At 48.7% G+C, this 25,541-nt stretch overlaps 2 protein-coding genes across 2 annotated transcripts in view; both read left to right on the top strand.

Moving 5' to 3' along the window:
• Positions 1 to 1,202: 1,202 nt before the first annotated feature.
• On the top strand, positions 1,203 to 6,879 carry NOL12 (nucleolar protein 12). The gene is made up of 6 exons (XM_006025998.3): positions 1,203 to 1,228; positions 1,409 to 1,514; positions 2,027 to 2,075; positions 2,704 to 2,846; positions 4,318 to 4,406; positions 5,510 to 6,879. Exons 1-6 carry the CDS (start codon positions 1,203 to 1,205, stop codon positions 5,679 to 5,681), a joined length of 585 nt encoding a protein of 194 aa, XP_006026060.1. The 3' UTR covers positions 5,682 to 6,879.
• Positions 6,880 to 12,034: 5,155 nt separating this feature from the next.
• Positions 12,035 to 25,541, top strand: part of TRIOBP (TRIO and F-actin binding protein) — a 36,038-nt gene continuing 22,531 nt past the window's right edge. The window contains exons 1-9 of the mRNA XM_025206878.1: positions 12,035 to 12,174; positions 12,287 to 12,454; positions 14,727 to 14,869; positions 15,340 to 15,463; positions 16,169 to 16,367; positions 17,047 to 17,443; positions 18,716 to 18,848; positions 19,491 to 20,669; positions 21,072 to 21,170. Of these exons, the coding sequence (XP_025062663.1) occupies positions 12,341 to 12,454; positions 14,727 to 14,869; positions 15,340 to 15,463; positions 16,169 to 16,367; positions 17,047 to 17,443; positions 18,716 to 18,848; positions 19,491 to 20,669; positions 21,072 to 21,170 (2,388 nt within the window). The 5' untranslated portion in view covers positions 12,035 to 12,174; positions 12,287 to 12,340. The remainder of the gene's footprint in view (positions 12,175 to 12,286; positions 12,455 to 14,726; positions 14,870 to 15,339; positions 15,464 to 16,168; positions 16,368 to 17,046; positions 17,444 to 18,715; positions 18,849 to 19,490; positions 20,670 to 21,071; positions 21,171 to 25,541) is intronic.

Here is a 25,541-nt window from a genome sequence, read left to right as displayed (position 1 = left end):
GCACCTACGAGGCAGGCAGTCCCCTATCTCGTCCTGGGGACACTTCATAGGAGCTTGAGCAGAGGGGGTCTGCGCGGGGCAGGCTGGTCCCCACCCCATGGAGAGCTGCGGGCCGTGCTGAGCTGGGCCCCTGCCTCCTGCGGGTGCTGGAAGGGGCAAGGCACCCGGTGATTCTCAGCCGGGGTTCCCGTCAGGTCCCTTTAAGGCAGCCTTGCTCTCCGAGCACACCTCTGCACCGCATGGGAGAAAAACCCTGGTGCTTCCAAGAGGAACCCACAAGGCTGGCGGTGTTCCGAGCCCGGCTCTCTGCTGCCGGAAAACTGCTCCCTTCTCTCCTAGTCGAGAAGCGAGCAGAAGCTCAGTGCTGGTGTTTTTTCTGCGGGTATCTAGAGTCTGTTGGGGGGTACCCTGCATCTGCGATGGTGGGGAACTGCTGGCCTAACTTGCACTGTGCCTGTTTTTTTTCACTCAGTACAGAGCCTCTTGTCCCTGGGTGCTGGGGAAGCTGACAGCTTAGCCAGACTCCGAAAGGAGTGGGTGGGCCCAAGTCTTGGAGGGAAGGGGCATCGGGAGTGGTTGAGCGCGGGAGTGAGGGGCACGGCTTCTGAATTGGAACTTCCTCCACCTTAAATGCCAGCATTGAGGTTGCAAGTGAAAGAGGAACCGGGGGGTGGTAAACCCTGGTCATACCCAGTTCACTCTCCTGTTCAGCACCTGATCTCTGCCTGGTGACAAGCCTTTTGATATGCCTAGTGGATCACGGGCTTGGGCCTATCAAGAAGCAACTATAAGCCTCCCTTAGTAGGGAGGCCACTGGGGACATACCAGCTGATTTTTGAGGGATAGCTAAAGAGAAAACAGGGACAGGAGTGAGGTCAAGGTTTTAAAACAAGTGCAGAGTACACCAGACGATGCTCACTAGCCCCCAAATGCATCCAAGGAGCCAGTGGACACTGCCCAGTAAAACTCTGCCTGGAGATGAGAGTGAACCAGAGTCAAGAAAATGGCCCTGCAGTCCCTTGGGTCCTCCCAGCAAGAGTCTCCTTCCTGGCTAGGTAGACAGCTAGCTTGGCTAAGCTAGGAGGAGGTTGACTAGGAGGTCCCTGGACTTAGTGGGGTTATGGATGGGGAGTGCATAAACAAAAAGGTATGGGTAGTAGTGGAGCCAAAACCTCAGCAAGAGGTTGCGGAGGAAGTGGTGGATGGGCTGCAGCCTGGCACACTCGAGGTAGGCATGCAGCTGGGTCTCCTTTTGCTTGTACAAGGGGCAGGTGTCGGGGAAGTCTGTGAAGCACGCCAGGTACGCACCCATGGCAATGGCTCTATGGAGAATACTGGATGAAACGGACTTATGGTCTGACCCAGTATATGGCAATTCTTATGTGCTTATGTTGTTTTTATGTTGCAGAGAGTACCTGACTGGATTCCACAAGCGGAAAGTAGAGCGAAGGAAAGCAGCTGTGGAGGAAATCAAGCGTAAACTGAAAGAAGAGCAAAGGAAGATGAAAGAGGAGGTATTGTTTCTCCATGGGCCTGTGTGGCTAGCTGGTTAGAAGTGGTGATTCAAGGTTTTATGGTCAGGGTTGCATAGTATGTCTGGGGGACCCCATCTGGAATTGCAAGGGGGATGCAGGCACAGGTAAAATGTATTTGTTAAAAGGATGCCAGAGAGGAACAAGGCAGGACTGGAGCAGCCAGAGGTTTTGCAGGAGAAGGGTTGTGTGGGTCAGCAGGACTGCGTGGTGGTTCCAGGACCACAAGGACAGGTAGAGGGTGTTGGGAGGGCAGACATGAGGTACACAGACAGGGGTGTTAATGGAAGGAGTTTAGGCAGCACCTTTTCTGGAAGCTGTAGCCCGTACTGTCAGTATAAGAATTCTCAACTCCTTAAACTGTTTTGCAGCTTCCTCTACCCCTGTTGTAGAGGGTGGGGGGGGTACCCATGTGCTGTGGGCTTTAAGATTAGGGGGCATAGATGGCAACTAGTAAAATAGAAGTACTGCAATGATTTTTGCTTCCTTTTTAGCGGCACAAGGAGTACCTGAAAATGCTGACAGAGAGAGAAGAGGCTCTTGGTGAGTGTTTCCTCCCATGGTTGATGTTGTTTGCTAGACGTGAAATGGTAGTCTGAGGTTTGCAAGAAATTGGCTAGGGTGCTGAACCTAGAAGGAGAGGTTGTAATTTGAGGCTCAATCTGATGCTTTAGGGTTTTATTTTCTGTTTTGCCATGGGGATATGTATCCATTCTTCCAGTCCCTGGGAATGGTGGGAGTTGGGAGTACAGCAGAGAGACAGCAGTAATGGCATCTTATTACTCCTGTGTCTCACTGAGAAGCAGTGGTGAGGCGCTTTGAAGAACAACCCCTCATTCACTGGCTGGAAGGAGGGTGGCTGCATATTGTAGAAGTGACAGGCATATTGTATGTAAAGGAATAACTTAGAGAAAATCCTTAAGGTCCTGTTGGTGTGTAACTCCATTTGTGAAGAGAGACTATGTTTGCTTGTAGTGAACTGTTACCTGCCTCCATTACTTCAGACTTGCAGCCTTTCAACTCTCAGTGGCCAACTTACAAGATTTGGGGTCTCCACCCCTCAGAGCTTAGTAAACGGAGTTAGAGTGTTTTAGCTTGAGATGCCCAGCTGGTCTGTGTAAGACTGTACATGCGTCTCCTGCATGGACAATAGAGTATCTCCTCTCTGTAGATGAGGCTGATGAGCTGGAGCATTTGGTGACATCCCAGACGGAGTCTGTGAATATTGATCACCCAAACCACACGGTAACAGTGACCACCATCAGTGACCTGGACCTCTCCGGAGCACGCCAACTAGGACTTACCACTCATGAGGTAGGATTATTTGCTGTGGATCTCACCCAGCCTTTGCTGCATTAGCCTTAATAATTCCTGAGGCTGGCTTTATGGGACCAGTGCTCCCTAAATATGGCAGTAGATAGCTTGCTCAGCACCTTACAGGAACAGAGGCAAAAAGAGGAGGAATGAGTAACTTCTAAATTCTTCCCCAGCTTGTGCTATTAGTCCATGAGTAGGAGCAAATCCTTTGTCCTAAGGACTCCCTCCCATCCAGACTTAAGTTATTTATTCTGTTATAAACTTAATGTTGTTGATAGCCCTTGAGAAATCTGTTGTGGGGCTACAGCTATAACGTAATTATCAAGACTCTCGCCTTCCTCTGCGTGGACCCACCACAACGTCTGATTCCTGTCCTGAGGAGATCACCTTTACAGTAAGGAAGGAGGAGTTTCTGGTCTCCCTGACCCATTCAGTTCTTGGCCTCCCTGTTGAGACTGTGAATAAAAAGCCCAATTATTTCTGGTTACAGTGGTTTCCATTCTGGGGAAACCTGGGAGCTCAATTGAGTTCTCAAACTCATTTTGTAGGGACCTTCAAATATTACTTAGCTGGAAACACCTTGTGATCCCTATAAGCCATGGCTGGATTCATAGCTCAAGCACCCACCCCAAAAAATTAGCTGGTACTCAGCCTCCACGAGCCACAGCCATTTTGGTTTTACATATTAGATCTCTATGGCTGCTTGCAGACCTTAAAAAACAAAACGAACAAACTGTGCTTTACAGAAGAAGTAGTGTGTTACTTCAGCCAGGCTCTTCAGTGTTAATACAGATTGGGCACTTCAGCAGGGCTTTTTGGCACTTTTAGCTAAAAGTTGATTCAGTCACCTATTAGATAAAAGTGCCAAAAAAGTCCCATTAAAGTGCTCAATATTTACAGGCACTGCAGAGCCAGGTTGAAGTAACGTGCTGTCTCTTCTGGGCATGCATTAGACTTGGTGCAGGAAAGCACCGAGTTTAAAATAAAGCTCTGTTTTGGGCGGGGAGGGGGGTTATATCTGCAAGCACCCATGTACAAAAACCAAAGTCAGTGCCTGTGACTGGATTTGAACCGGTAGGAGAGGAAAGGTCCCCAAGCTGTGGAGTGAATCTTGTAGCTTTTTAAGTGCATCTTCTTTTCCCAAAATCCACTTGGGTTTCTTTTTTAAAAACTACTAGGTTTAAGTCCTAATAAAACTTGGGATCTAAAGGGAAGTAGAATCATTTAAAAATTGTGCCTTGGAGTGGAAGAGCATTTTGGTTCTCCTTGGTGTGATTTTTCTTTTGGTCTGGGGGCACAGGCTACAAAGTGAGGCATTCAGAACCAGGCAGTGAGGGATTTGAAGAATTTGAGAACAAATTGGTCCAGGAAGGATGTTTTACAAAGTGGCTGTGAGAGTGAGCACTGTACAACCATGGAAACCACCTAACACTGGGTAGTCTGATCTGTTATGTTTTCTGATTTTTAGGAAAATGCTGACTCTAGGGAAGAGGAGACAACAAGCAGGCCCACGAAAGTATTGCCCAAGAAGTCTGGTGATCCTTTGTTGTCCCAGAGGTGGGTATAGGACATCACGTGTCTCCTTCTACCTTGGCCCAGGGATTATCAACCAGGGTGCTGCAGGATCCTTTTAAGGGTATTGTACAATATCAACAATGTTTAGTGTGCAAATGCATACATGTGATTTGCAAGATAAACACGAAGATTTCAAATAAGAATCTGTAGTGTCAAAACCATTCTGACCTATTGTGTTCTCTCTGAATTCTTTGTAGCAGAAGAATTGTTCTAATATTTTTTCTGTAGTCAAAAAATAAATAAAACAGAGCTGGCATTTTCCAAAGGGTGCTTTGACTCTAGTATGGAGTACCTTGACTCTAACAAGGATGAGAACCACTGCTGTGGCATCTCACCTACCCACTCTTCAGTGTGGAGATCTGGACCAGATGAATGGGTAGACGGGAAGGTGTTTTATTTTCACTTGGGAGTTGCTTTCATGTCTTTTTTTATTAAGCTGCTGTCATGCGAATAAGCAACCAGTAGAGGGCACCTGCAAAACACAAGTATAGTGAGGCTGTGGACCTCTCTGGTAGTTTTAATGCTTCCAGTGCATCTTGTAGGGTGGTAATTATCTGGTCATATGGGTCCTCCTGACAGCAGCCAGAGGAGATCAAAGCAGTGTGCCTGGAAGCTTTGTCCTCGATTGAAAAGTCAACAGACGTTGCAAAATAAGAGAATAATGCAAAGTAAAATGTTTCATTGAAGTGGGTCACAGGATTTTGGAGCTTAAGTCTCTGGCATTCTCTGCATTTCTCAGTACCCAGGGTCTAAAGCTGATTTGACATCACAGGGAGGTATTCAGCTCCAGAGTGGCTGGACTTTACTCCATTTTGGGAGGGTAATGTTTTCTGTTACATACTTTGACTGCAAGCTCTTTGGGGCAAGGACTGTCTTTGTGCTCTTAATATGGTGTCTCGACCATTGGGATTCGAGCCCATAGCTAAGGCTCTGCATTACTGTAATGCACACAATAGCATGATTCCCCTGCTCCACTTTCAAGGGTGACCCACTCTGATGGTAGTAGCAGTAATCCTCTTGCGCTGCCTTGTCCCTCCATCTGAGCAAGGTCCCAGAAACTCTCTCTCTGTCTCCACCTTGTACAGGATCTCTTCGCTCACTGCCTCGCTGCATACACGCAACCAGAAAAAAGCTAAGGGAAAGCGGCTGAGACATGGCCAAGACTCGCACAAGAAAAACCAGAAACCTAGTACTGGACGGACCAGCAAGTCCCAGCGCCGGAAACTGACTGGCAGACTGAGACATAACCAAGACTGAAGGACAAACTGGAGTGGAAAAGATCTGCCAGGATAGGTTCTGCATTTGGTGTTGGTCTCTAGCCTGATGCGAAAGCTCAATTTGTTGTGGAAGAGGACTTTCCTTGATGGGATTCTTGGTCAACAAGCAATGCAATGGAAGCCCCTCTTGTGGCATCTTGGTCTGGGAAATGTACATGTGCTGGCTCTGAACCCAGGCCCATGAGGTGAATATTATTCACCATTATTTCCATTATTGTGGAAAGTAATTACCACAATGAACTATCTTACGTGCCAGGCAGTGTGTTATCTCCTACGCCTGTCGGCAGGCTGTGGATTAATTTGGACTCTGTCCTTTGTGCATCAGTCCATCTGTTCCCTAGACTTCCCTTTCCCAAGGAAAGAGTGGGAAATCTTGTTCCTTGCCTTACAAAATGGAAGAGACAGATACAGGGCAAACCATATTAGGATGGTTTGTAGCACAAGAGAGGGCTTTGCTTCCACCCACATTCACATTACCTGCTGTATAATTCCTCCTCTCCCAAAAAGACTGTGTGCCAACTTCAGCATCTTGTGTGTTCCTTGTGCAGAGTTGCATCTGAGTGCAAGGACACATCCCCTTCTGCAAATAACCAGATTTTTTGATAACTTCTCTGGGTGCATATCTTTATAAACAGCCATTTGTAAGAAAGCAAACGTGTGTGTGTGTGTGACTTACTAGAAGTGGAAGGGCAACCTAGCTGGGGAGAGGTGAGGTGTTTGGAAGGTCTTGGAATCTCCAGCTCATTACTGCGAGAGAGGGAACATATGGGAGATTATTTCAGTGGTGAAATGACAATGAGTCACTTGCTGCTGTCAGTGACCCAATGTCATAACAGCCCCCGGGGTAGTATTGAACTCCCTAATGTGCTTCCCCCAGTTGTGCAATTCTGCCCATGTTGGGAGGAGGGGGCAGAGACCTCCCTTACTGCAGTGGTCAGCATCTGCCCCCTCACGTGGACTTTGCATAATGCTCCATTTGCAAATACATAGCAGAGTACCTGCACTTTACCCAGACTCAGTAAACATTGCCCAGGAACTGCCTGTTCTATGTTTTTCACACTTCATTAAGGCTTGTTACTTTGTTTCCCAAAGTCCTTGGGCCAAGGCTGCCTTGAAACAATCCTCTCCTAGCAGTTTGCACCCATTATGCTGTTAAAAGAGCACCAATTAAATTACAAGGTAGACATCCTAGGCACTGAAATGGTTTACACACTTCAGCTGATAGCCAGTGTTTGTTTATAATGTAAGCAGTGGGTAGAAAATCAGGACTGATGTAATGTTCGGCAGTTAACCACATGTATCCACTTATCTAATAGGCATATCAGTGGAGTACATTTTATGTTGCAGCATTTAGTTGGAAAGGAACTCTTTAGTGTTTCTGTAGCTTATCTCTAACATTATGCAGGAGTTAGAGGAATGCTAATGGTGAAACCTAGAGAGAATCCTAAAAGGTTAAAAGGAGAGGAAGCTTCTGCCTAACTGCAAGTGATAAAATGTCTGTCCTTATGTGCACTTTACCTATCCCTGCAGTACCACAGTGCTAACTCTGAGGCTTCTGGAGAAGTAAATAATGATACTCCTTAAAATGAGTTATGTACAGTGACTTGAGCACCCCAGATGTTCCCTAATTCCCTTCACACCTAACCTCAGCCTTTCAAAAAAAAAAAAAAAAAGCCGAAGCAAATTGTGTTTTGAATTAAGGCAATGGGGGCCAGCCTTTTTGGCAGGCATGTCACAAGTTACCTCTGCCCCCTCCCCAAGTGCCACTCTGATCCTTTTCCCTTAATTGAACTCCTGCTCTTCTTTCTGTTCCCTGAGCAAGCTGCTACTCTGCTTTCTGCTTCCTGTTCTGTCTGCCACTGTGCTGCCTGTCTCCTCTCCAGTCTGCTACATGCCACACAGGTTGCCTGTGGCACCCATGCTGTAGGTCAGCCACTTCTGAAATAGGCAGTAGTCCAGTAGTGCTACCATTTCTCTCAGTGCCACATTGCTATCCTCTGCATGCACCTTGTGGTAGGCTGTATTCAACCTCAGGAGCTCTTTTTTGCATAAAAGTCAGTGTGGGGTATTTGACAGTCCTCCCATCAGCTGAGTCATTTGTCGTTCCTTCACAACAGACTTGTGTTACTAGGCTAGGTAAACTTTAAATAAGGGGTCAACTTCTCCTGGTGGCTTGTGGTTCTGCAGTGCGCTGTACAGCATAGGCAAAGCAGGGAAGAGAGGACAGATGGCTTCATTGTTAATAGACCGGGCCAAGACTCTGAAGCTCTCCTTTGCCAGGGATTCCTCGATGACCTTGCGCAAGTCTCTTAAGTACTGTCCCTTTTCCCCACCTGTGGAATGAGGGTGATAATCCTCTCACCCATGGTCAGTGTGACTGAAAGCTCTTTAGGCATAGGAACTGTTTTTGCTACCCTAGCAGGCTTGGTGTTGGTTGGAGCTTCTGGATGCTGCTGTAAGAACGCGGGCTCAGAAGGGACTTCCTAGGCTGCCAGCTTCAGTCTACTGTATTCACAGGCACTCATGTACCTGAGGAATCCTCAAAATCCCTGCTTTGAACCCTCCCATGCCACTAATTATGAAGTACATTACCCAAAACACCACCCATGCCATATAACATGCTGTAGGTAAAGGCAAAAGTGATGAGGTCACTGCTAATGTCCTGTCACTGCAACAACAGGGAAATCTGACTCATGCTCTGGTGATTAAATAAGGACTATGCCCTGTGTGACAGTAAGGAACATCCCTCACAAATCATGTCTATCTGAAATCCCTTCTGACACCAAATGTGGTATTTGGTAAGACTCTGAGCAGATGACCAGGAAAAGAGCTGGGGGTCTAAACCAGTGCATCAGGATTGGACCATGCACTGCCTTTACCCAGTCCTACATGGGGGGATTCGGCTCCAGGGGCCCTGTGCTGCCTCTGTCTGTCCCGGTGCACCAGGATCAGGCCCTGCATGCAGTGTGGTCTGCAAGCCATATGACACCGTGCCAGGGTCCAAGCAGTGCAGAGATACCAAAGATTAGATGATCAGAAAATTCATACAAGATGATTTTTTGTTTTGTTTTAGTAGTTGTGGAGAAAATAATTTCACTTCTGTAGTGAGTAGCTGACACATGTTTTGTTGGTCAAGTACCAGTATGTATTAAAGAGGGATTGTAGAAGAGAGAGAGAGTCCTGCATCTAGTAAATCTTATGGAAAGCATTGGAAAATGTGCAGAGGCAAACATGCTTGAAAAATTCAAAAGGGGTTTAAATACTGAGGCTTGGAATGCTGATTTATGAAGGGCCCATCCTAGGGGAGGAGAGCAGTTGTGTTTGGTCATAAAGCAATGCTCCACCCTGATCAGACCTTGCCAGAATCTACCCTTTGCCTCAGAACTTTTCATCTGAATCTGAGCTTTCTTTTCGATAAAATTCTATTGCCAGATCTTATGGTGGTGAACAATGTGTTAAAAAATAGGAGGTGTAAACCTGAGGCAGTGTTGCCTTGACATGTGAGCTACCCCGATGAGCTTAATAGGTCAGTGCTTTCTAATGTGCTGTCAGTCACTTTAGAAGAAATATCCAGCTAATAGGGATATGGAACAGGCATAAAACACACCTGCTTTCACAATTGTTCCAAACCTCCAGTATCTCTTTTCCAGCTTTCAAAACCACCAGCTCCTATCTGAGAACTTCTATGGATGTGTATTATCAGTATAAAACCAATGTTATATGGAAAACTGAAAATATGGGCACTATAAAAACAGTTTACTCTCAGAATTGCTGGCATAACTCTACTGTGTTCCTTTTTGTGTTTAATTGATTCAAAGTCCATGTTCTGTAATGAAGATGAAATTACTGTATGGTCTGCAGTCTGCTGTACCACAGTCTCTCACAACCCACCTGTATAGCTGATTTGGAATCAGATTGTCCCGGGGGCCGTTAAGACATGGTCATGAACAGGTAAGGGCAGCTAAGTAGATAAGTACTTGCCAAATGTATCACAGTCCAAGCAAGCTAGGCATTGATTTTCTGCAACTAGCACTAGGGACATGTGAATGGGGTATCCTAAAAAAACCAAAAGCAACTGTCTGAAGAAAAACATGACCCCTTGAACTATAGTAAATCTGCTCTAACCCAGGAAATCTTACCCTGGTTCCAGTCCAGGGTAATTTCCTCTCCCTAGGACCCTGGGTAGTTTCTTCTCAGGACAGCTGGTTGCTTGTGAACAGACTTTTGCCTCAATATTCTCTGTTTGGAGGCAGTTCTGTTTGTGGGGCTGTGGCCTAGAAATTCCCAAATGTTGCTTAGAGAGCCTCCTTCAAGCAGCACTAGTTTTCTTCCAGTTGCTTAGACACACTTCAGCCATTTTGGAGTGAATGTCTTTGAAATGTGATCATACTAGCAGAAATTAACATGACAGTACAGTTCCTCAGCTAAAGAGGAAATGCTGTAATCAGTTTCCTGCCTAGGCATATACATGCAAACCTATGCCTGCAGGGTTACTTGTGCATATGCATGCCCTGTAGCTTTGCATAGAAGGATGCATACTTCCACCCCGGTTTATGGGTGCTTGAGCTTATACATTCATGAATAGGCAGAGTGGACTTTTGAATCCTTTTCAGATTTATTCAGGTTTCTGTACGTCTGTGATTAGACACAAGTTCCAGGTGATATTTATGCATTTACATGGAGAAGCAGCTGTTAGAAAGAGCTGGGTGATTCTGCTGAGAGGATGTGCAGAAACCTGTTAGACCCCTGCTGTGTGGTGATCTTACCCCCAGCATATCTCATGTCTTCAGTCTCATGGGCTTGTATTAAGTCCAGATCAAGAAAGAAGGAGGGGTGGGGAGAAGCAGCTAAATCAACGGAAGAGGAGGACAGGGCTGTCTGCATATGAAGAAAGGAGATGGTGAACTACAAGTGGAAGAAGCTAGGGGAGGGGGGGGACACGGAAATACTTTTGCATCTTGTCATCAAAAGCATCTTTTTTCCTACTGGAAGAAAAAATTAACCCTATGACAGCTAGACCAGTGATGCAAATAGAAGGGAGGAAGCAAACCTCTCCCCAATAAAGCCCACAATAGTATGCTTGGTGTCACTGCATCATGGGTTATAAAACTTTCAAGAAAAGGAAATTAAACTAAAAAAAAATCCCCAAATTACAACACCCAGCATAGCTCTGGGGGCTTAGTTCCTACCCCCACCCTCTTATGAAGGGGGCCATTCAGGGTGTAATAAATATTCAAATAAGCTACCTCCAGCTAACCTATCAAAAATAGACTGGGGGTGTGGCCTCTCCTACTTCTCAGGGAAAGTATGTGTTGGTCGTTTGAAAGAAAAAAAAAAGGTAGCGGTGTATGAGTTGAAGCTGGAGCTTGAGCTACTGGTGCAAGGTAACAGCTACCCAAGGAAGGAGAGAGGTGGGTCTGCCATATCGGCCTTCCTTCTAATGTTAGCCATTGTGTTACAGTGTTAGAAATTGATTGAATCTGTTAATAATGGCCCTTCTGCATAGATCTTAAAGCATTTTACAAAGAGAGAGTACCCTTATTCCTATTTTACAGAGGAGTAAGCTGAGGCAAAAATGCTGTGCTCAATTTCATTAAAGCCTTTTTTTAAATTCTGACACACAGATAAAGAGTGGCTGTAAGGTTCTCCTCACACTCCCAAGCAAATGGCTAAATATATTCTTGTGCTTAACCAGGATTCATGGCAAATTAAAAACCAGTCTGTGGGACTAAGGAGTTTGTGTTGCATATTGTTCGCCTCTTTGTGAGTTGTTACAATAATTGTTCTAACAAAACAACATCATAATCTTGTTTTCACAATTGCCTTTGGGAGGGTGCTATGGGAAGAAAATATTTCCTCTAATCAGTCAGATGTGTTGATTCAGATTCCGTTTTTACAAAAAGAGAAGCTGCATGTCAGTGCCAGTGATATTGTAGCCCACTGTTGACAGACGGAGCTTGGCAGAGTAGCATGGGGTAAGATGCTTCACAGGAAGGGTATTGGACATGGCAACTTTGAGTATCAGCTCGTGCTGGGATGGGTAAGTCTCTGGGAAGTAGAGCTTGACTCCCATCCTAAGGGTGTTCATTGCTCTTTTGTGGCACTAGCTGTCCCACAGTTCTAAATTATTTTCATTGACAGATTAGTTTAGGAAAGCCTTAAGAATTTTAGAAACCTACCTAATTGCTTGTAGGTATTTTGTATGAGCACGTAATCATTCAGGATGATCCTCCTGCTTGTCCTCTTAAAGGAACTCTGGATAAGAAATGCCGGTAGTATAATAATAGGATATTAATATATTCCCTTCCTCCTACAGAACACACTAATGATAAGCGCTCTGCTAGTGACAACTGAGGTGATGCAGTTTCCTTTTCTGAAAGAACCCCAGATTGGAGCCCTCCTTGCATGTCAATGCTGACATACAGACGAATTCTTCAGAAAATCCAAGATTCAGGCATTCTCCTTTGGAGACAGTGAGCATCTCTGAAAAGAAAGTTTCCCCTCCTAAAGAAGGCTCATGGCAGAACACCAGAGTCTTGAAATGTCCTGCCTTCTGCTCCTCTTATCTTTGCTTTTCTTTTCCAGTCAACCTCCGGAGTACAGCACACCTAAGGAAGCTTCCTGCCCCTGTCGTGGGATATGGCAGAGTCAGTAGACAATGCTCTTTGTGAGAAGTTTGAGGCCAATGCATTCGCTAAACACCGCTGTCAGAACTGTTTTCAAGCTGCTGGTGTTCACCAGCACAATAACCAGGTGAGCTTATCACCTGCCCCAGAGGGCTATAAATCTTTCATGAGAGGACCTATTGTTTTGGGCTTTGGCTGCCTGAGTTTTCTTGGATGGAAATTCCCAGCACAGGGGCCCAGAGGGACTTTTTGGTTTTTTTGGATTTCACTGAAGAGGATGTAAGAGGGGAGAGATTTCAGAAGTGCACCAGATCCATTATGTAAACATGTCCCAGTGCCCTGATAATCCCTGATGGAGGTCCAGTATTGGTGGGGAAGGAGGGATGGACTGGAGCAGAATGCAGAATCCCAAGACTAGAATAGCAGGAGGTATTGATGATCATGACCCAGATTGGGAGGCAGGGGTGGAAGGGGGCAGGACCAAAATGGCAGGACCTGATGCAGGTTGTGACTGAGTTGTAGTCTGAAACCTGTGCAGTAAGAGTGTGTTCCATGTTTAAAATCTTCCCTTTGCCAGTGGGAAGAGGAAAGGCATTAGTGCCGAACATGGAAAGGACTCCAAGCCTTTCACATCCTGATTGTGTGCGTCGGCCCAAGTTAGTGGTCACTGAAAGTCTGATGGCTTTTGATGCCTATGTCACTGAATATATCAGTGGTTCTCAATCCATTTAGACTGAAGGCACCCCTCATTAGACCAGAAGCTCCCCAGCCAACTCCCAGTTTTCTCTAATTTTTTGACTGCAGGAAAATAATAAAGCAATTCTCCTGTTGCAAAGAACTCAGAAAGACCTCAACAGTGCAAAATGGTTTTAACATTATGAATTCCTATTTGAAATCTCTGGGTTTAACTTGTGAATCATGTTTGTACACCTAACAGTGCTGACCATGTGTCACACCATGTGGCACCCTTGAAAGGAACTCAAGACACCCCGGGGTGCCACAGCACCTGGTTGAGAATCGCTGGAATACACCACTGCCACTGACTCTGATCAGCCCCCTTGCTGGCAGTGTCTGCACCTAGAACTGAATCAAGGAGACTCAGCTTGTCTCTTGCCCCTAGAGCCAGGGTGAGGGGTTAGCAGCGCTGAGTGCTGGTGAAGCTCACATTACAGCAACCTCCACTGTACCTGTCTGGGGGGATGAAGACCTTAGCTTTGATCCCCATGGCTGTCAATCCAGTGCATTTCTACAGTGCTCAGTGTACAGAAGCACTGACAGCCAGGTGTGTCATCAGTCGGCTGCTGGGCCTGCTGCTCACTAGGGGAGTGTGATGCTCCATCCCATGCTGGGGGGTGCTAGGTGGTTTCATGTTAGCACAGGGTTTCGTGTTGTTCATTGTTCTCTGGGAGCGATTGGCCCAGGATTATTAAATAATAATGAGGCTCCCTCTCTCTCTCTCTGGCCCTGAGCCTCTAGAGTTACCTCTGCCCTGCCTGCGATCTGCTCAGAGCCGTCTCCTCTGAGCGAATCCTGGCGTGGGCAAGACAATGGAGGGAAAGCGGCGCTGACAGCTAGGCTGCTAGGAACCTTCCCTCTTGCTGCTTGTAAGCTGTGAAGGTAACTGGGCTGGGGAGGAGAGGCCAGCACTCTGGGGAAATGCCAGAGCTCTCGCAGGGCCAGTCCGAGAGGGGCTTTGTCTCCAGGCCTCCATTCTGAGTACACCTCCCACCCTGCTCTGCTGCACATGGCGCCTTGTCAAAAATCCACCAGGGTGGGGAAGGAGTAGGTGACAAGCAGCCCCCACCAGCCTGGGCATCAGTTCTCATGCACTGTGCTGAGGGGAGGGGAGGTGATCAGACACTGGCCTACTGCGCAGAACCAAACTCTGGTATTTCCTGCTTGCCTGGTAAGCCTGAGAGAAAACACCTTTTCACAGGGCATTAATCTGATCATCTTAATTCCCAGGTTTTCCCCAGCAAAGGTCCCCTCCTTTTCCTTTGAGGCCCAGCACCTCAGCTCTTCCATTTCTCTGCCCTGCCCTGCCCTGCCAGGGCTTGGTTGGATTCAGTGCTCCCAACTCCCTTCTCTCTTACTTCCACTGTGATCTCTGGCATGAGGTGGCTATGGCTGAGAGAGATGGCCAAAGTCAAATAGCCTGTCTCTGGAGTGCCAAAGAGGGAGAAAGCAGCCTAAATGTGAGAGACTACCTGTCAGAGAGAAGATCCAAGGCCCCTGGAGATGGTCTGATATTTGAAAGGTCCCCCAAGAGCTGGGGAGCTGGATGATGTAGGAATAAATCCTTCTTTTGGAGGAGGAGGATAATGATGAGAAAAGCAACGTTCCCACTAACCCTTGCAATAGAGGGGACATGATTACCCATCCCTTTCCCCACCCCCCAGGCACCAGAGGAACATGCAGTGGAGGCTCCTCACTGTGATGCTGAAAGTGGGCCAGACCCCGGTGGACCCTGGGATCCTTTGTGCATCTTAGCACCCCGCTGTGAGCTCTACGTATGTGCAAGGTCTGAGAGCAGGACCGAGAGGTAGGTATTACACCTGGGGAGGAGAACTCTTGGAAGCGTTGCTTGATGCAGATCCCTGCTGTATGAATAACAAAGGGGGAGCAGAATTTGTAGCATGATAGCAGAGGGGAGGTAGATGTTTTCCTATGGATCCCTGCACCCTGGGCAAGGAGTATATGGAATGAGAGAGAACTCACCATCCCCAACTACCTGGGCTCCTCACTGGCAGTCCCAGTGGAGGTTAAGGACTGTGTGGTCCATGGAGATTGAAGGGCCTTCTTCCTCCACTGTGTCAGAGTAGGAGCAAGGCCCACTGACAGACCCAGGCTGGACCTGCTCCCAAGATGCAGGACTTGGGTCTCCAGCATTGTAAATCTGGCTTCATTCAGCCATGTGGGAAGTATTTTGTATCCACAAGGATACTATCCTATGCACTCAGCAATCCAGCCCCCTCACCCCAAGCTGCATGTATTGATTTGCCTGTCCCCCAGCTGGCAGGAGAGCCTGGCATATACCCAATTCAGCACCAAGACTGAAGATGGCCCCAGAGAGACCAGCACCAGTATCAACACTGATGCCAACACCAGTACTGGACCTGACACCACACTCTCCAGGGTGAGGCTGAAGGAGAAGGAGTTTCCTCTCCTCTTTTGGTCTGAGCAGTTGGTTTTCCCCTGTGCCTTAAACCCGCGTCCCTACACCACCTTTCCCGGACTCCTTCAGAGGCATGAAGAACCCCAGGGAGGCAGGGCCAGTATGCTCCTATGGGGAATTGGCAGGGTGCTGATTACATGGTGGAGGGGAAGGGGACACGGACAGATGCTTGCCAAAGGGCAAAGCCCACAGGACCTTTAATACCCATAAGTAAAGTCCTCCAAATAGTACATCAGCTAACTAATGCTGGGCATCCCACTCTTCCTTCTCCACTCTCATGCCATTGTTCCTCCCTTACCTCCTCCATCCCCATCCCCATTGGCTGAGACCAAGCCTGCAGTGTCTCATTATCTCCAACACCATTGCTCTATACCATTTGCTGCCCTGCCCCCTGCCCCCTAGCCAATAGCTTTCCCAAACTGGCTTTCTTGGCTATTCCCTGCCAAGCTTAGTGAAGGCCTAGAATGGCTGTGTGCTTCCCACAGCCAGCACTTCTGCCCTAATTTCTTCAGAGATTCCTGCTTAGAAAGTCTGGGGCTGGAGCGGCTGTGAGTTTGGCACAGCAACTGTTTCTTCATCCTTTCTCATAGCCCCTGCTGCAAGTGAAGGCTGCAGTGGTCGCTTTCTGCCTCTTCTGCAGAGATTGGATCTGCTTTTGTCTCTCAGGACTGGGAGATGACTAGGCTGCTGGATGGCATTTTGGAATCAGACAAACCAGACATGATCTTCACAGGCCACCTGAAAGCAATACGGGAAGCAGCCCTGCAGGCAGAGAGACCCAGGTGGGGTCAGACCTTTCCATCTGGCCCCTGGGTGCGAGTAGACTCCCAGAGCTCTGTGAAAGGAGTCAACCCTTTGAAAGCAGGTACATGTGATTAACTCCTGCTGTAGACTGTAGTTCTGGATGCAGGAGGCTTGATCTCCATTTGGGGCCTCTGTGCTTCAAGGTCCATACAAGGTCCTGTTTAGGCTGTGATCCCTTTGAGGCAGGGACTGTCTCTTGCCGCAGATGTGGACAGGGCCTAGCATGTTGGGACCCTGGTCCTTTGGCCTGTGGTCTGTGCTGTAATAAATATGATAAAGAAGAGTAGTAAGGTTCATGGTCCATACAGCTTCCCTCCAATATGTCCTGAGTACCTTAGCCCACCCTGGTATCTCTGGAAGCCTAGAGCTAGTGTCCCTGCAACTCCAGCTTGGGGCTCTTGGGGTTCAATTACTATACATTTAAGGATAGTGTGTTCCTGTGCAAGTTCTAGTCTCAATGTCTGTGCAGCTCTGGTTTTGGGAGTCCCACTGGTTCACAACCCATCTCCATGTGATGAAAGGACTAATGTCCAGTACTGCTCAGCTCTGACTGGTGACTGATTGCGTGGCACTGGGATTGTCCATGCTGTTCTGGAGTGCATCTGGTTCTCATCCAAACAGGCTTTGAATCAGATCTACTCCTCTTGGAGGATTCTGACTCTGGCAACACTCTTCCTGTAAAGGAAGGGACCATATCTGCCACTGGCAGTCATGCTAACAACCCTTTCTCCTTTTCACAGAGTCTCATCCCATGAGCCAGACTTCTGGGAGTAGTTGGCCAAAGCACCAGATAGAGAATGGTTATTTCTCCCTGGAGCGCCGAAAATCTGAACCCAGTCAGCCTGCCTCCCCTCCCTGTGCCAGCCACAGCCCCTTTCCCCCACGCAGCGACTCATTTGGGGCTGGCGGGCATCGCACTTCCTCTGCCAGCTCCCTGAACTCTGAGACGAGCTGGCGCACAAGTGGCGGTGGTGAGGGGCGACATGGGCTAGAGAGGCAGGAGTACACTGTGCTGGCTGACCTGCCGAAGCCCAAGCGGATCAGCCACAAGGAGGCATTTGACCGGGGACGCAGAAGCTCCCGCACTCGAAGCCCAGGTCGGGATGAGGTGAAACGGCTCTTCGGATCTGAGCGCAGGTGAGGTGTCGGGTCAGGAGGTGCTAGCAGTATTACATCACTTTCAGGTCAGACAAATGAGCAGTCCCCTGAACTAGCATCACTGAAGGTCAGATTTTTCACAGGCATGTATTTGCCCTCAGCTCCACTGAGTGTCTGTGAAAGTCAAATCCTTCCAAATATTTTTCTTTCTGAACCACTGAGGGGAGCTGAAGCCAGGATATCAATTGCCAAAGATGGAAGCCTAGCTCTCATCAGCACTAGGACTGAGTCAAAGGAGCACATTGAGATTTGCTTTGAAGTCTAACATGGATGGGTCAGAGACCAGCCTCCATTCCTCAGGCAAGAGGTTCTGTAGAGTTTCCAAATCTGACTGTTTCAGCCCATGCATCCTGATGGTAAGCTGAGGCTACTAGGAAGGTACAGAAAAGTTGAGACAATAGAAAAGTGGGGAGATAGAGTAGAGGCAATAGCGAATCCAATAGGTTAAAGCAGGGATGTTCAACCCCCCGTCTGTGGGCTGCTCCCAGTGCGATGTCATCCAGCCCATGGGGCTTCCCATGCGTGTGTGGCTGTGGCCTTGTGCTCTTGATTGGGCATGGAGGGCATCAAGGGGCCCAATGCTAGTGTGTGGGGGCAGCCAGAGGCATCATGGGGCCCCAGGGCTCTGATCCCTGCATGCAGGGCTAGGTGGAGGTAGCATGGGGCTCTGGGGCCCAATCCTGACACACGGGGTCCAATCTCGGTGTGTAGGTCTGATCTAGCCCAGGGGCCAGCCCCACACTAGTCATCTGGCCCATGGGGCCAAAGGTTGAGCCCCATTGGGAGTCTGATAAGAGTCAATAGCACAAATGGAAGTAAATAGGGAATGGATAGCAGAAGAGACCATTAATGGAGTGGGCAGGGTGAGGTAGAAAGGGGATACATAGGAGTGGGAATTCCTGTTAGGATAAATTGGCTTAGGGGACATGATAGCAGTAGGTGGAGAGTAAAGAGCATGAGAGGGATTTTTAGGGAGGTGGAGGCAGGTTTCGGGGGGAAATGAGATAGTTGGAGAGTCTAGACACTGGGGAGGAGGTTAGTGGAGAGAAGCCTGGAAAGGGAGGAGTCATGGGCATGGAGCTGTTGATATCAGATTTGGATGGAGGTGGAACCCCAGCTCGGAAGCCTGATATCTAGACATCTGTTCTGCTGTGGTCTGGGTGTACTAGGGCCAGGGAGGATTCTGGGATGAGGGCTCCTCGACTCCCAGGTGGAACAGAGCCCCTGATTGTCCTTGTGTGCGGCTCTTAGGAAGACTGAGACCCTGGAGGCATTCCAGGCCTTGGAAGAAGGCCGTGTGGACCATCTGGATGGCAAGCCCCCACAGCTGGCCAAGGGAGGCCGATTAATCAGAAGGCAGTCCAGCCCCACCTTGGCCAGAGAAGTGAGTTACTGGACCTATGGACCCTGCTTTAGCCAGATGGTAGTGGATACCACCCACCCCTGACTTCCTCTCAACAGAACTTTGTCAAACTCTTGTTCCCATTACTATTTTTTCCGTTCTCTCTTTCTCTGTGCCACGTACCTCTTCCTTTCTTTTTTTCACGGTCGCTTCCATTTCTCCCTCTTTGTGCTCAATCCTTTTTCAGGATCCTTCTTTGTCCTCTTCCTCTGCTTTTGTGTGTGTCTGACTTTTATTACAGGACAAGCCCATGGCTCAATCCCCTTCACCCACTGGGTATGAGAGGCTGCCATTATAGGTGTGGGATGGGCAGGTGTGAGCATGAACATGCAACTGTGCTCCACTGCCCCTCACTAGAGCATAACAAAATGTAGTTAACAAGATTAAGTTAAGTGTCTTCTCTTGGTGGGCTGGGGTAGGATCAGACTGGTGGTGAGGGCAGTACTGCCCTACTGGAACACAGTGGGCCTGCTGTCATGAAGTAGATGTCCTTTTCTTTGTGGCTGTCAGCTGTCTCCAGGGTCTAAAGGCCACTTCTCCTTCTTAATTCCCTGCCCACTTGGTGTAGACAACAAGTTCAGGGAACCTGCTCATTTATCCTTTCTCTGACTCTGACATCCCTAGGGGAGCAAGAGACTCCCAGGGCAGCTGGAACAGCAGGGCCGAGGCCGACGGGAATCCTTGCACTCAGCGAACCCAGCTCAAGGATCGGGCAGAGACAACAGGAGCCGACAGGACTCTTTGCACTCAGTGAGTTCAGCTCAGGGACGGGACAGGAACTGGAGGAAGCAAGGAGACCCTGGGGGTTCAGTCATTCAACCAGACAGAGACTGGAGGAGTCGAGCAAAACCTGTATGCCCCATGAACATGGACAGAGAACGAGTGCCCTTCCAAGTATTGAACCCAGGGAAGCACATGGACAGCCATGGAAAAAGTCGAGGGGGCTCCCTGCACCCCACAAAACCCATTAAGACCTTGGATGCCAGCTGGACTGGCCAAGGGGGGCACCCACGTTCTCAGAGTCCTGGGAAGCACATGGAGAGCACCTGGAAAAGCCAAAAGCCAGTCCACACTGCAAATCCAGCGCTGAGCCCAGAGAGAAGGGGAACAAGCCCAGGAGGTTCCCTGAACCCTCTAAGCACTGGGAAGCAAAGAGAGAGCAACTGCCGAAGCTTGCTGGAGAAAACACCCCCTGCAAGCCCAGAGACAGGCACAGACAATGACCGGAAAGGCCGGGGCAAGCCCCTGCGCCCCATGAGCCCAACTCACTTACCACAGAAAAGCTGGAAGAGCAGAGGAGAGACCCCGCCCCATGTGAGCCAAGCTCGAAGGCCAGCAAAGGACTGGTGGAGTCCTGAGAAGCCCTTGTGCCATGTGAATGTGATGCAAAGGGACTGGAGAAGCCGAGGTGAGCACCTGCACTCAGGGAAGCAACCAAAGAGTAACTGGAAAAGCCCTGCAGGTCCTGTGCAGCAGTCTGAGAATGCCTGGAAGAGTCCTGTGGCGTCCCCACCTTCCAAGAGTCAAAGACCAGCAAGTCCAGTACAACAGTCAGAGAATAACTGGAGGAATCCTGGGGGGTCACCGCCTCCCAGGAGCCAAAGACCTGTGAGTCCAGTGCAACGGTCAGAGAATGACTGGAGGAGTCCTGGGGGATCCCCATCTTCCAGGAGTCAAAGACCAGTGAGTCCAGTGCAGTGGTCAGAGAACGAATGGAAGAGTACTGAGTGGTCCCCACCCTCCAGGAACCCAGAGAAGCAATGGGGGAACGAGTGGGAAGCCAAAGGCAACTTCTTGCATCAAGTAAGTAGCTCTTAGGAGAAGTGAAAGGCCTGAGGGCAGCCAGGACTAACAGGAACCCCTTCCCCAAGAGGCCTAAACCCTGGGAATCCATCTCCAGTCTCCACAGAGCTTGGAGAATCCCTGTCTTGGCAGCTCCACCCAATGAATAGCCCTGAGTTTGGCTATTTTACTACAGCTTGGATCAGCCTTAGTCCTGGTGGTGCCCCTGCTGGCTGGAACATGAATAGCTCTATCCCCCCTGCATATTGCCTCTCTCCCCAGGTATCCCTTACCGAATGAAGAGCACCCGGTCTTCAGGACTGGGAACCCAAAGCTCTTCAACTGCATGCTGGAAGTTAGTTATGGAGAATCACGTGAAAAGGCAAATACTTAGTACTTAAATCCTGATTTCTCTTCTCATAGTCCCAGCTGGGTAGAGGCACAATGCAACTCCTCAGCAGTGCCAGGCCACCTTCTCCAGGAAGCCAAGACCTTTATCTGGATGCCAGTGAGAAATACAAGGTATTTCATATACTTAAGGTGGCGGGGGGGGATGGGGGACAGAGAAGGGTAGGGGGTGGAGGGTAGACAGAGTGCATGGCGGGAGGGAGGGGGAACTGTTCAGAAGCACCCAGACTTACTGGGATGACAGGGAGTTGACAGGGCCATTTTCGATGACAAAGGCCAGCTGGCCTTTTGTGCAGGTGCTGTGTCAGCAAGCTGCATTGTGCAGCACCTCTGCCTCTGATGCAGCATGTTGGAGCGAGCCACTGCTTGGAATTCAGCTGCAAGGGAACAGCCTGATGTCCACAGCACAGCAAGAACAAATGTGCTGGCTCTCTCTCTCCCCAGCCTGTTCCCTTTGCCCTTTGCATGTTACACTCATCAGTGCTCCCAACACCTCTGTGAACAGTGCCATCCACAGAAGTTGTCAAGCGTGGGACAAGTTCTTATGTCTCAGCCCTGACACCCACAGACCTTTTTCCAACTACTGAATTGAATAGCTGGTTTTAATTACATTTCAATATTTAAATCAGAAGTCATGTAGCGCTATCATGGTATTCATGTAAGTTTTATGTAACAACCATCTGTGACCTGTTCAAAAAATCCACCAGTCCGGGTCCACCCAGTGTGTCCGGGCTCTGGATACAATTCCTTGTTATTCCCCTGCTCTGAGCAGTTTTGCCTGTGAAGCAGGGAAATTTTATCCCCCCCGCCCCCATTTCACAGATGTGGGCAATGAGGCAGAGGGAGAGACAGTGACTTGCCAACATCACGGAGGGGAGTCAAAAGCAACAGTAGGACTGAAATGCAAGAATTCCTGACTGCCAATGCTGAGCTCAGGCCAGTTGCGTGCTCTCTCTCTGATGAGGGACAGCTGGATGTTGTATATGGCTAAGTGCCTTGCTTCACAAAAGTTTGGGAGTGCTGGAATTTTAAAAATGTCACATCAGCGAATGTGGGGCTATTGAAAGGTGCTGGCCTGTGAGATAATCCTGATGCCTGAATCTTCTGTTTATTCCCAGCCCATGTAAGTGGAAGCAATGACTTTCTTCCCCAGTGTGCCTCAGGCCGGCTGAGAGGGTGACGTCAAGGGAAGACTCTTAAGAGAGCTGTCTCCAGGGCCCAGGCACTGAGAATATCAAGGGCAGGGGGGAACGTCAGGGGCCCAGTGCTGGATGGTCTTGAGGCGAGCTTTTTGGTGTGCTCTGGACATCTGTTTGCTTGGTCCTGGTGCTTGAGACTTATCAACTCATTTCATACTGAGCCTCAGACAGCTGCCAGACAGGGATGCCCTGCAGTCAGTGACCCTCCAGGCTTGATGTAACCCAGACTCCATTCCCAGTCTCCTGAGTCTTGAAACTGATGACCTAGAGGAGGGAGGCTGTGATGTCCCCATGCCTGGGTCCAGCCACCCTGCACAGGGTGTTTGCTTGATTCCTCCCTCCAAAGCTGTTAGTTTATTTCACAAGGCTGTATGTGCTTCTGAGTTTTTTTTCCCCCTTGTCAGGGGAGGCATTTTCTTGGTGTTATCAAGGCTGTGGTGCCTGGCGGCCCTGGCCATATGGGAAACATGCTGTTATCTAAACAGCAGCAAAGGTGTGGGAACCTTCCCCCACCAAGCACCCATTCATCTCCCCAGCTGGAGCCATGGAAATGCTAATACTTGAGCATCAAGCTTTTTCTTGGCTGGAAGCCAGGCCCCCTTTTCCCTGTAGCCCACTGTCTTCACTCCTGCAGCTGGAAGGAGACTGGGGCTCAAGGGGTGAATTTTGTACTTTTCCCTTCTTGGCATTTATTTTTCTTTGATGCCACTCCCCTCTCCTGTCCTCCTGCTGGGCACACAAAAATGGGGGCAAGAGTAGGACCACAAAGGTTATGCTTTTTTCAAAGATCTGATGTAGTGCCCATCATCTTGTATCAGACTAATTCAGTATACTGTTTACTCTGCCCATCTACTTTCATAGCCCCTCTCACAGCAGTTTCTAGGTGTCTCATGTATTTAACCATGCCATGCCTCTGTGAGCTAGGGGAAGGCTATGATCATGAGCTGCCCAGGGTCTCACAAGAAGCCTGTGATAGGGTTAGGATTTAGGCTAGAACCAGGCTTCTTTCTCCACCCTGATAGCCAGCAGACAGCTGGGCAACTGCTTGGCCATCTGAAGTGGCCAGGATATGAAGAGCTGCTTACAGGTGGGATCTGCAGAGGCCAGAATCAGAGCAGGCATCCTCTACACCAGTGGTGCACAGCCTTCTGACCCCATGGGACAGATAAGTGGTATGGGGTTGGTTCATGGGCTGGATTCTGCATTGAGTCAGTCTATGGGTACAATCCAGCATGTCAGCTGCATCCTGCACGTCTGGATCCAGCCACAGAGCATCCCTGTGTGCTGGCCAACCATGCCCTAGTACAATCTAGTGTGGAGGGCCATGTTATCCCTGCCCTTGGGTCCAGAAATTTGGTATCAGGGGAGTGACAATTAATGCTGCCACTGCCCTCCCACTACTGAATTTCCAGACCTATGGGGAGCCCTGTGGACTGGATGACATACCTCTGCCAGTCAGGGGTTGAGTACCACTTCTCTTCATTGTGCTTGTAATCCTGTTCCTGTTTCCCCATCGTTTCCTAGTATCACTTAGGACAGTGATTCTCGGACTGCAGCTTCTGTGGCACCTGTGGATCTTTGCAAAACATGGTTTCCCAGCGAATGGTCAGGGAGCTGGGAGAGATTATATCTTTTGTAGCAAGGTCTTCATCAGGCTTCCTGTAGTCAGCTGTGTGAGTGTGAAGTCAGGGTAGATATGGACTTTATAGCCTAGCTAAATAAGATAATTACAGAGCATGAACTTCCATGAACTCAAGTTCACTTCATCAGATGGCTGCATACTTCTGCCTTCTTACACTGCCACTTGCATTTCTCCCTCTCCTGGCTCAACTCTTGTTCCCAGATCCTTCTTTCTTTCTCTGCTTCTGCATATCCCCAGCTATTACAGGGCAAGACCATGGCTTTACCCCCTTTGCCAGCTGGATGCAGTACTCAACCTCCTGCAGTACTTAACTTTCCTGAGTCTGGAAATTTGGCAGTAGGAAAGCAGTGGTAGTGCTGACTGCTGCTCCTCTGCTGCCATCTGATGAAGTGAACTCCACCTCAGGATCACTTGGGTTCTTTATGCAAGAGGCCAGGATTGCTTAGGGTGGTATATTTTACTGGATCAACAGTGTTGTTGGGATGGCCCTAAGAAATCCTCCCTTTCACATAATTCCTATACCTTCATGGCTACAGTTCATCTATACTGTCTCATTTAGTCAGTCTGTTGTGGGCCCTGCCACATGTTCAAATGGAAGCTGGATAGAAACCACCTATAGAGCTGTTATACATTTTCAAGCACTAACTTTGTAGCTGGTTGGCTCTTTTTATAGCTGGATGGTCATTTTTATGGGTGAGAATTACTTTGCACATATGGCTGGTTTAAATTTATTGCACAATTCACCACCCAATTGCATGATATATGGAACGTGTGGCAGGGGCCTAGAAGGGGCATCTCTCCCTTGCCTTCCTGCAATCACCAACACTGCAGCAGTCCAGCTGTTGACCACCCCTGCCTGGCAAAGGCCCTGCTACATGTTCAAATGAAAGCAGGGTAGAAAACAACTATAGTTGTGTTACACATTTTGAAGTGCCAGCTTTCTAGCTGAGTCCCCTGTGATGCAGTGAAAGACTTGTTGCCTGCCACATAGGAGACCCAGGTTCAGTTCCCAGAAGCTTATACAATTACAGCCATGGAGGCACCAAACATCTGGACTTGGTCTGACATTTTGATTGTCTCAATGGCCTAAAGGGGGGATGGAAGGTCTGGGCACTGGCAGCCTCCATTCCTCCATACTCATGCTTAGGCGTATGCATCAAAGGTCTGGGTGACCTCTCATGCATACATCATGATCCAGAAGAGTCGATGATTGCCTAAACATGTCTTTCTAGCAGGTTGGCTCTTTTTATAGCTGGACAGTCATTTTTGTGGCATAAGAATGACTTTACACACGCAGCCATTCTACATTTTTCATAATTCACCAGTTAATTGTGTGATAATTACTTTAAATGTGCATCTGCTCTACATTTATTGCACAATTCGCCTGCGAATGGTGAGAATAAGGACCCCTCTACACGTTCAGGTAAAGGCACAATGGGATCTAATGTGCAATCCGCACAAAGCCACACATGCGTGGCAGGAGGTGCAATTGTGGGATCGCACATTAGATCTCATCATGCCTTATTGCCAGTGCAGGGGAAGCCTGGGATCACAATCCTGGGTGCCCCCTGCACTGGCTCCTGCAGCTACAAGCTCCACAGCTGATGGGACTTGGCAGAGCTTGCAGTGGGGGCAGCGTGAGGG

Source organism: Alligator sinensis, unplaced genomic scaffold (assembly GCF_000455745.1).
Source record: "Alligator sinensis unplaced genomic scaffold, ASM45574v1 scaffold215_3, whole genome shotgun sequence".
Taxonomy (NCBI): Eukaryota; Metazoa; Chordata; order Crocodylia; family Alligatoridae; genus Alligator; species Alligator sinensis.
This window is presented reverse-complemented; position numbering and strand designations above follow the sequence as displayed.

What these genes read in the sequence shown, in the direction of transcription:
- NOL12 (XM_006025998.3), top strand. Translation starts at nt 1,203, where the DNA reads ATGGGCTGCAGCCTGGCACACTCGAG. An exon ending in AAAGGAAGATGAAAGAGGAG is followed by an intron (nt 1,515 to 2,026) that starts GTATTGTTTCTC and finishes CTTCCTTTTTAG; the next exon opens with CGGCACAAGGAGTACCTGAA. An exon ending in AGAGAGAGAAGAGGCTCTTG is followed by an intron (nt 2,076 to 2,703) that starts GTGAGTGTTTCC and finishes TCCTCTCTGTAG; the next exon opens with ATGAGGCTGATGAGCTGGAG.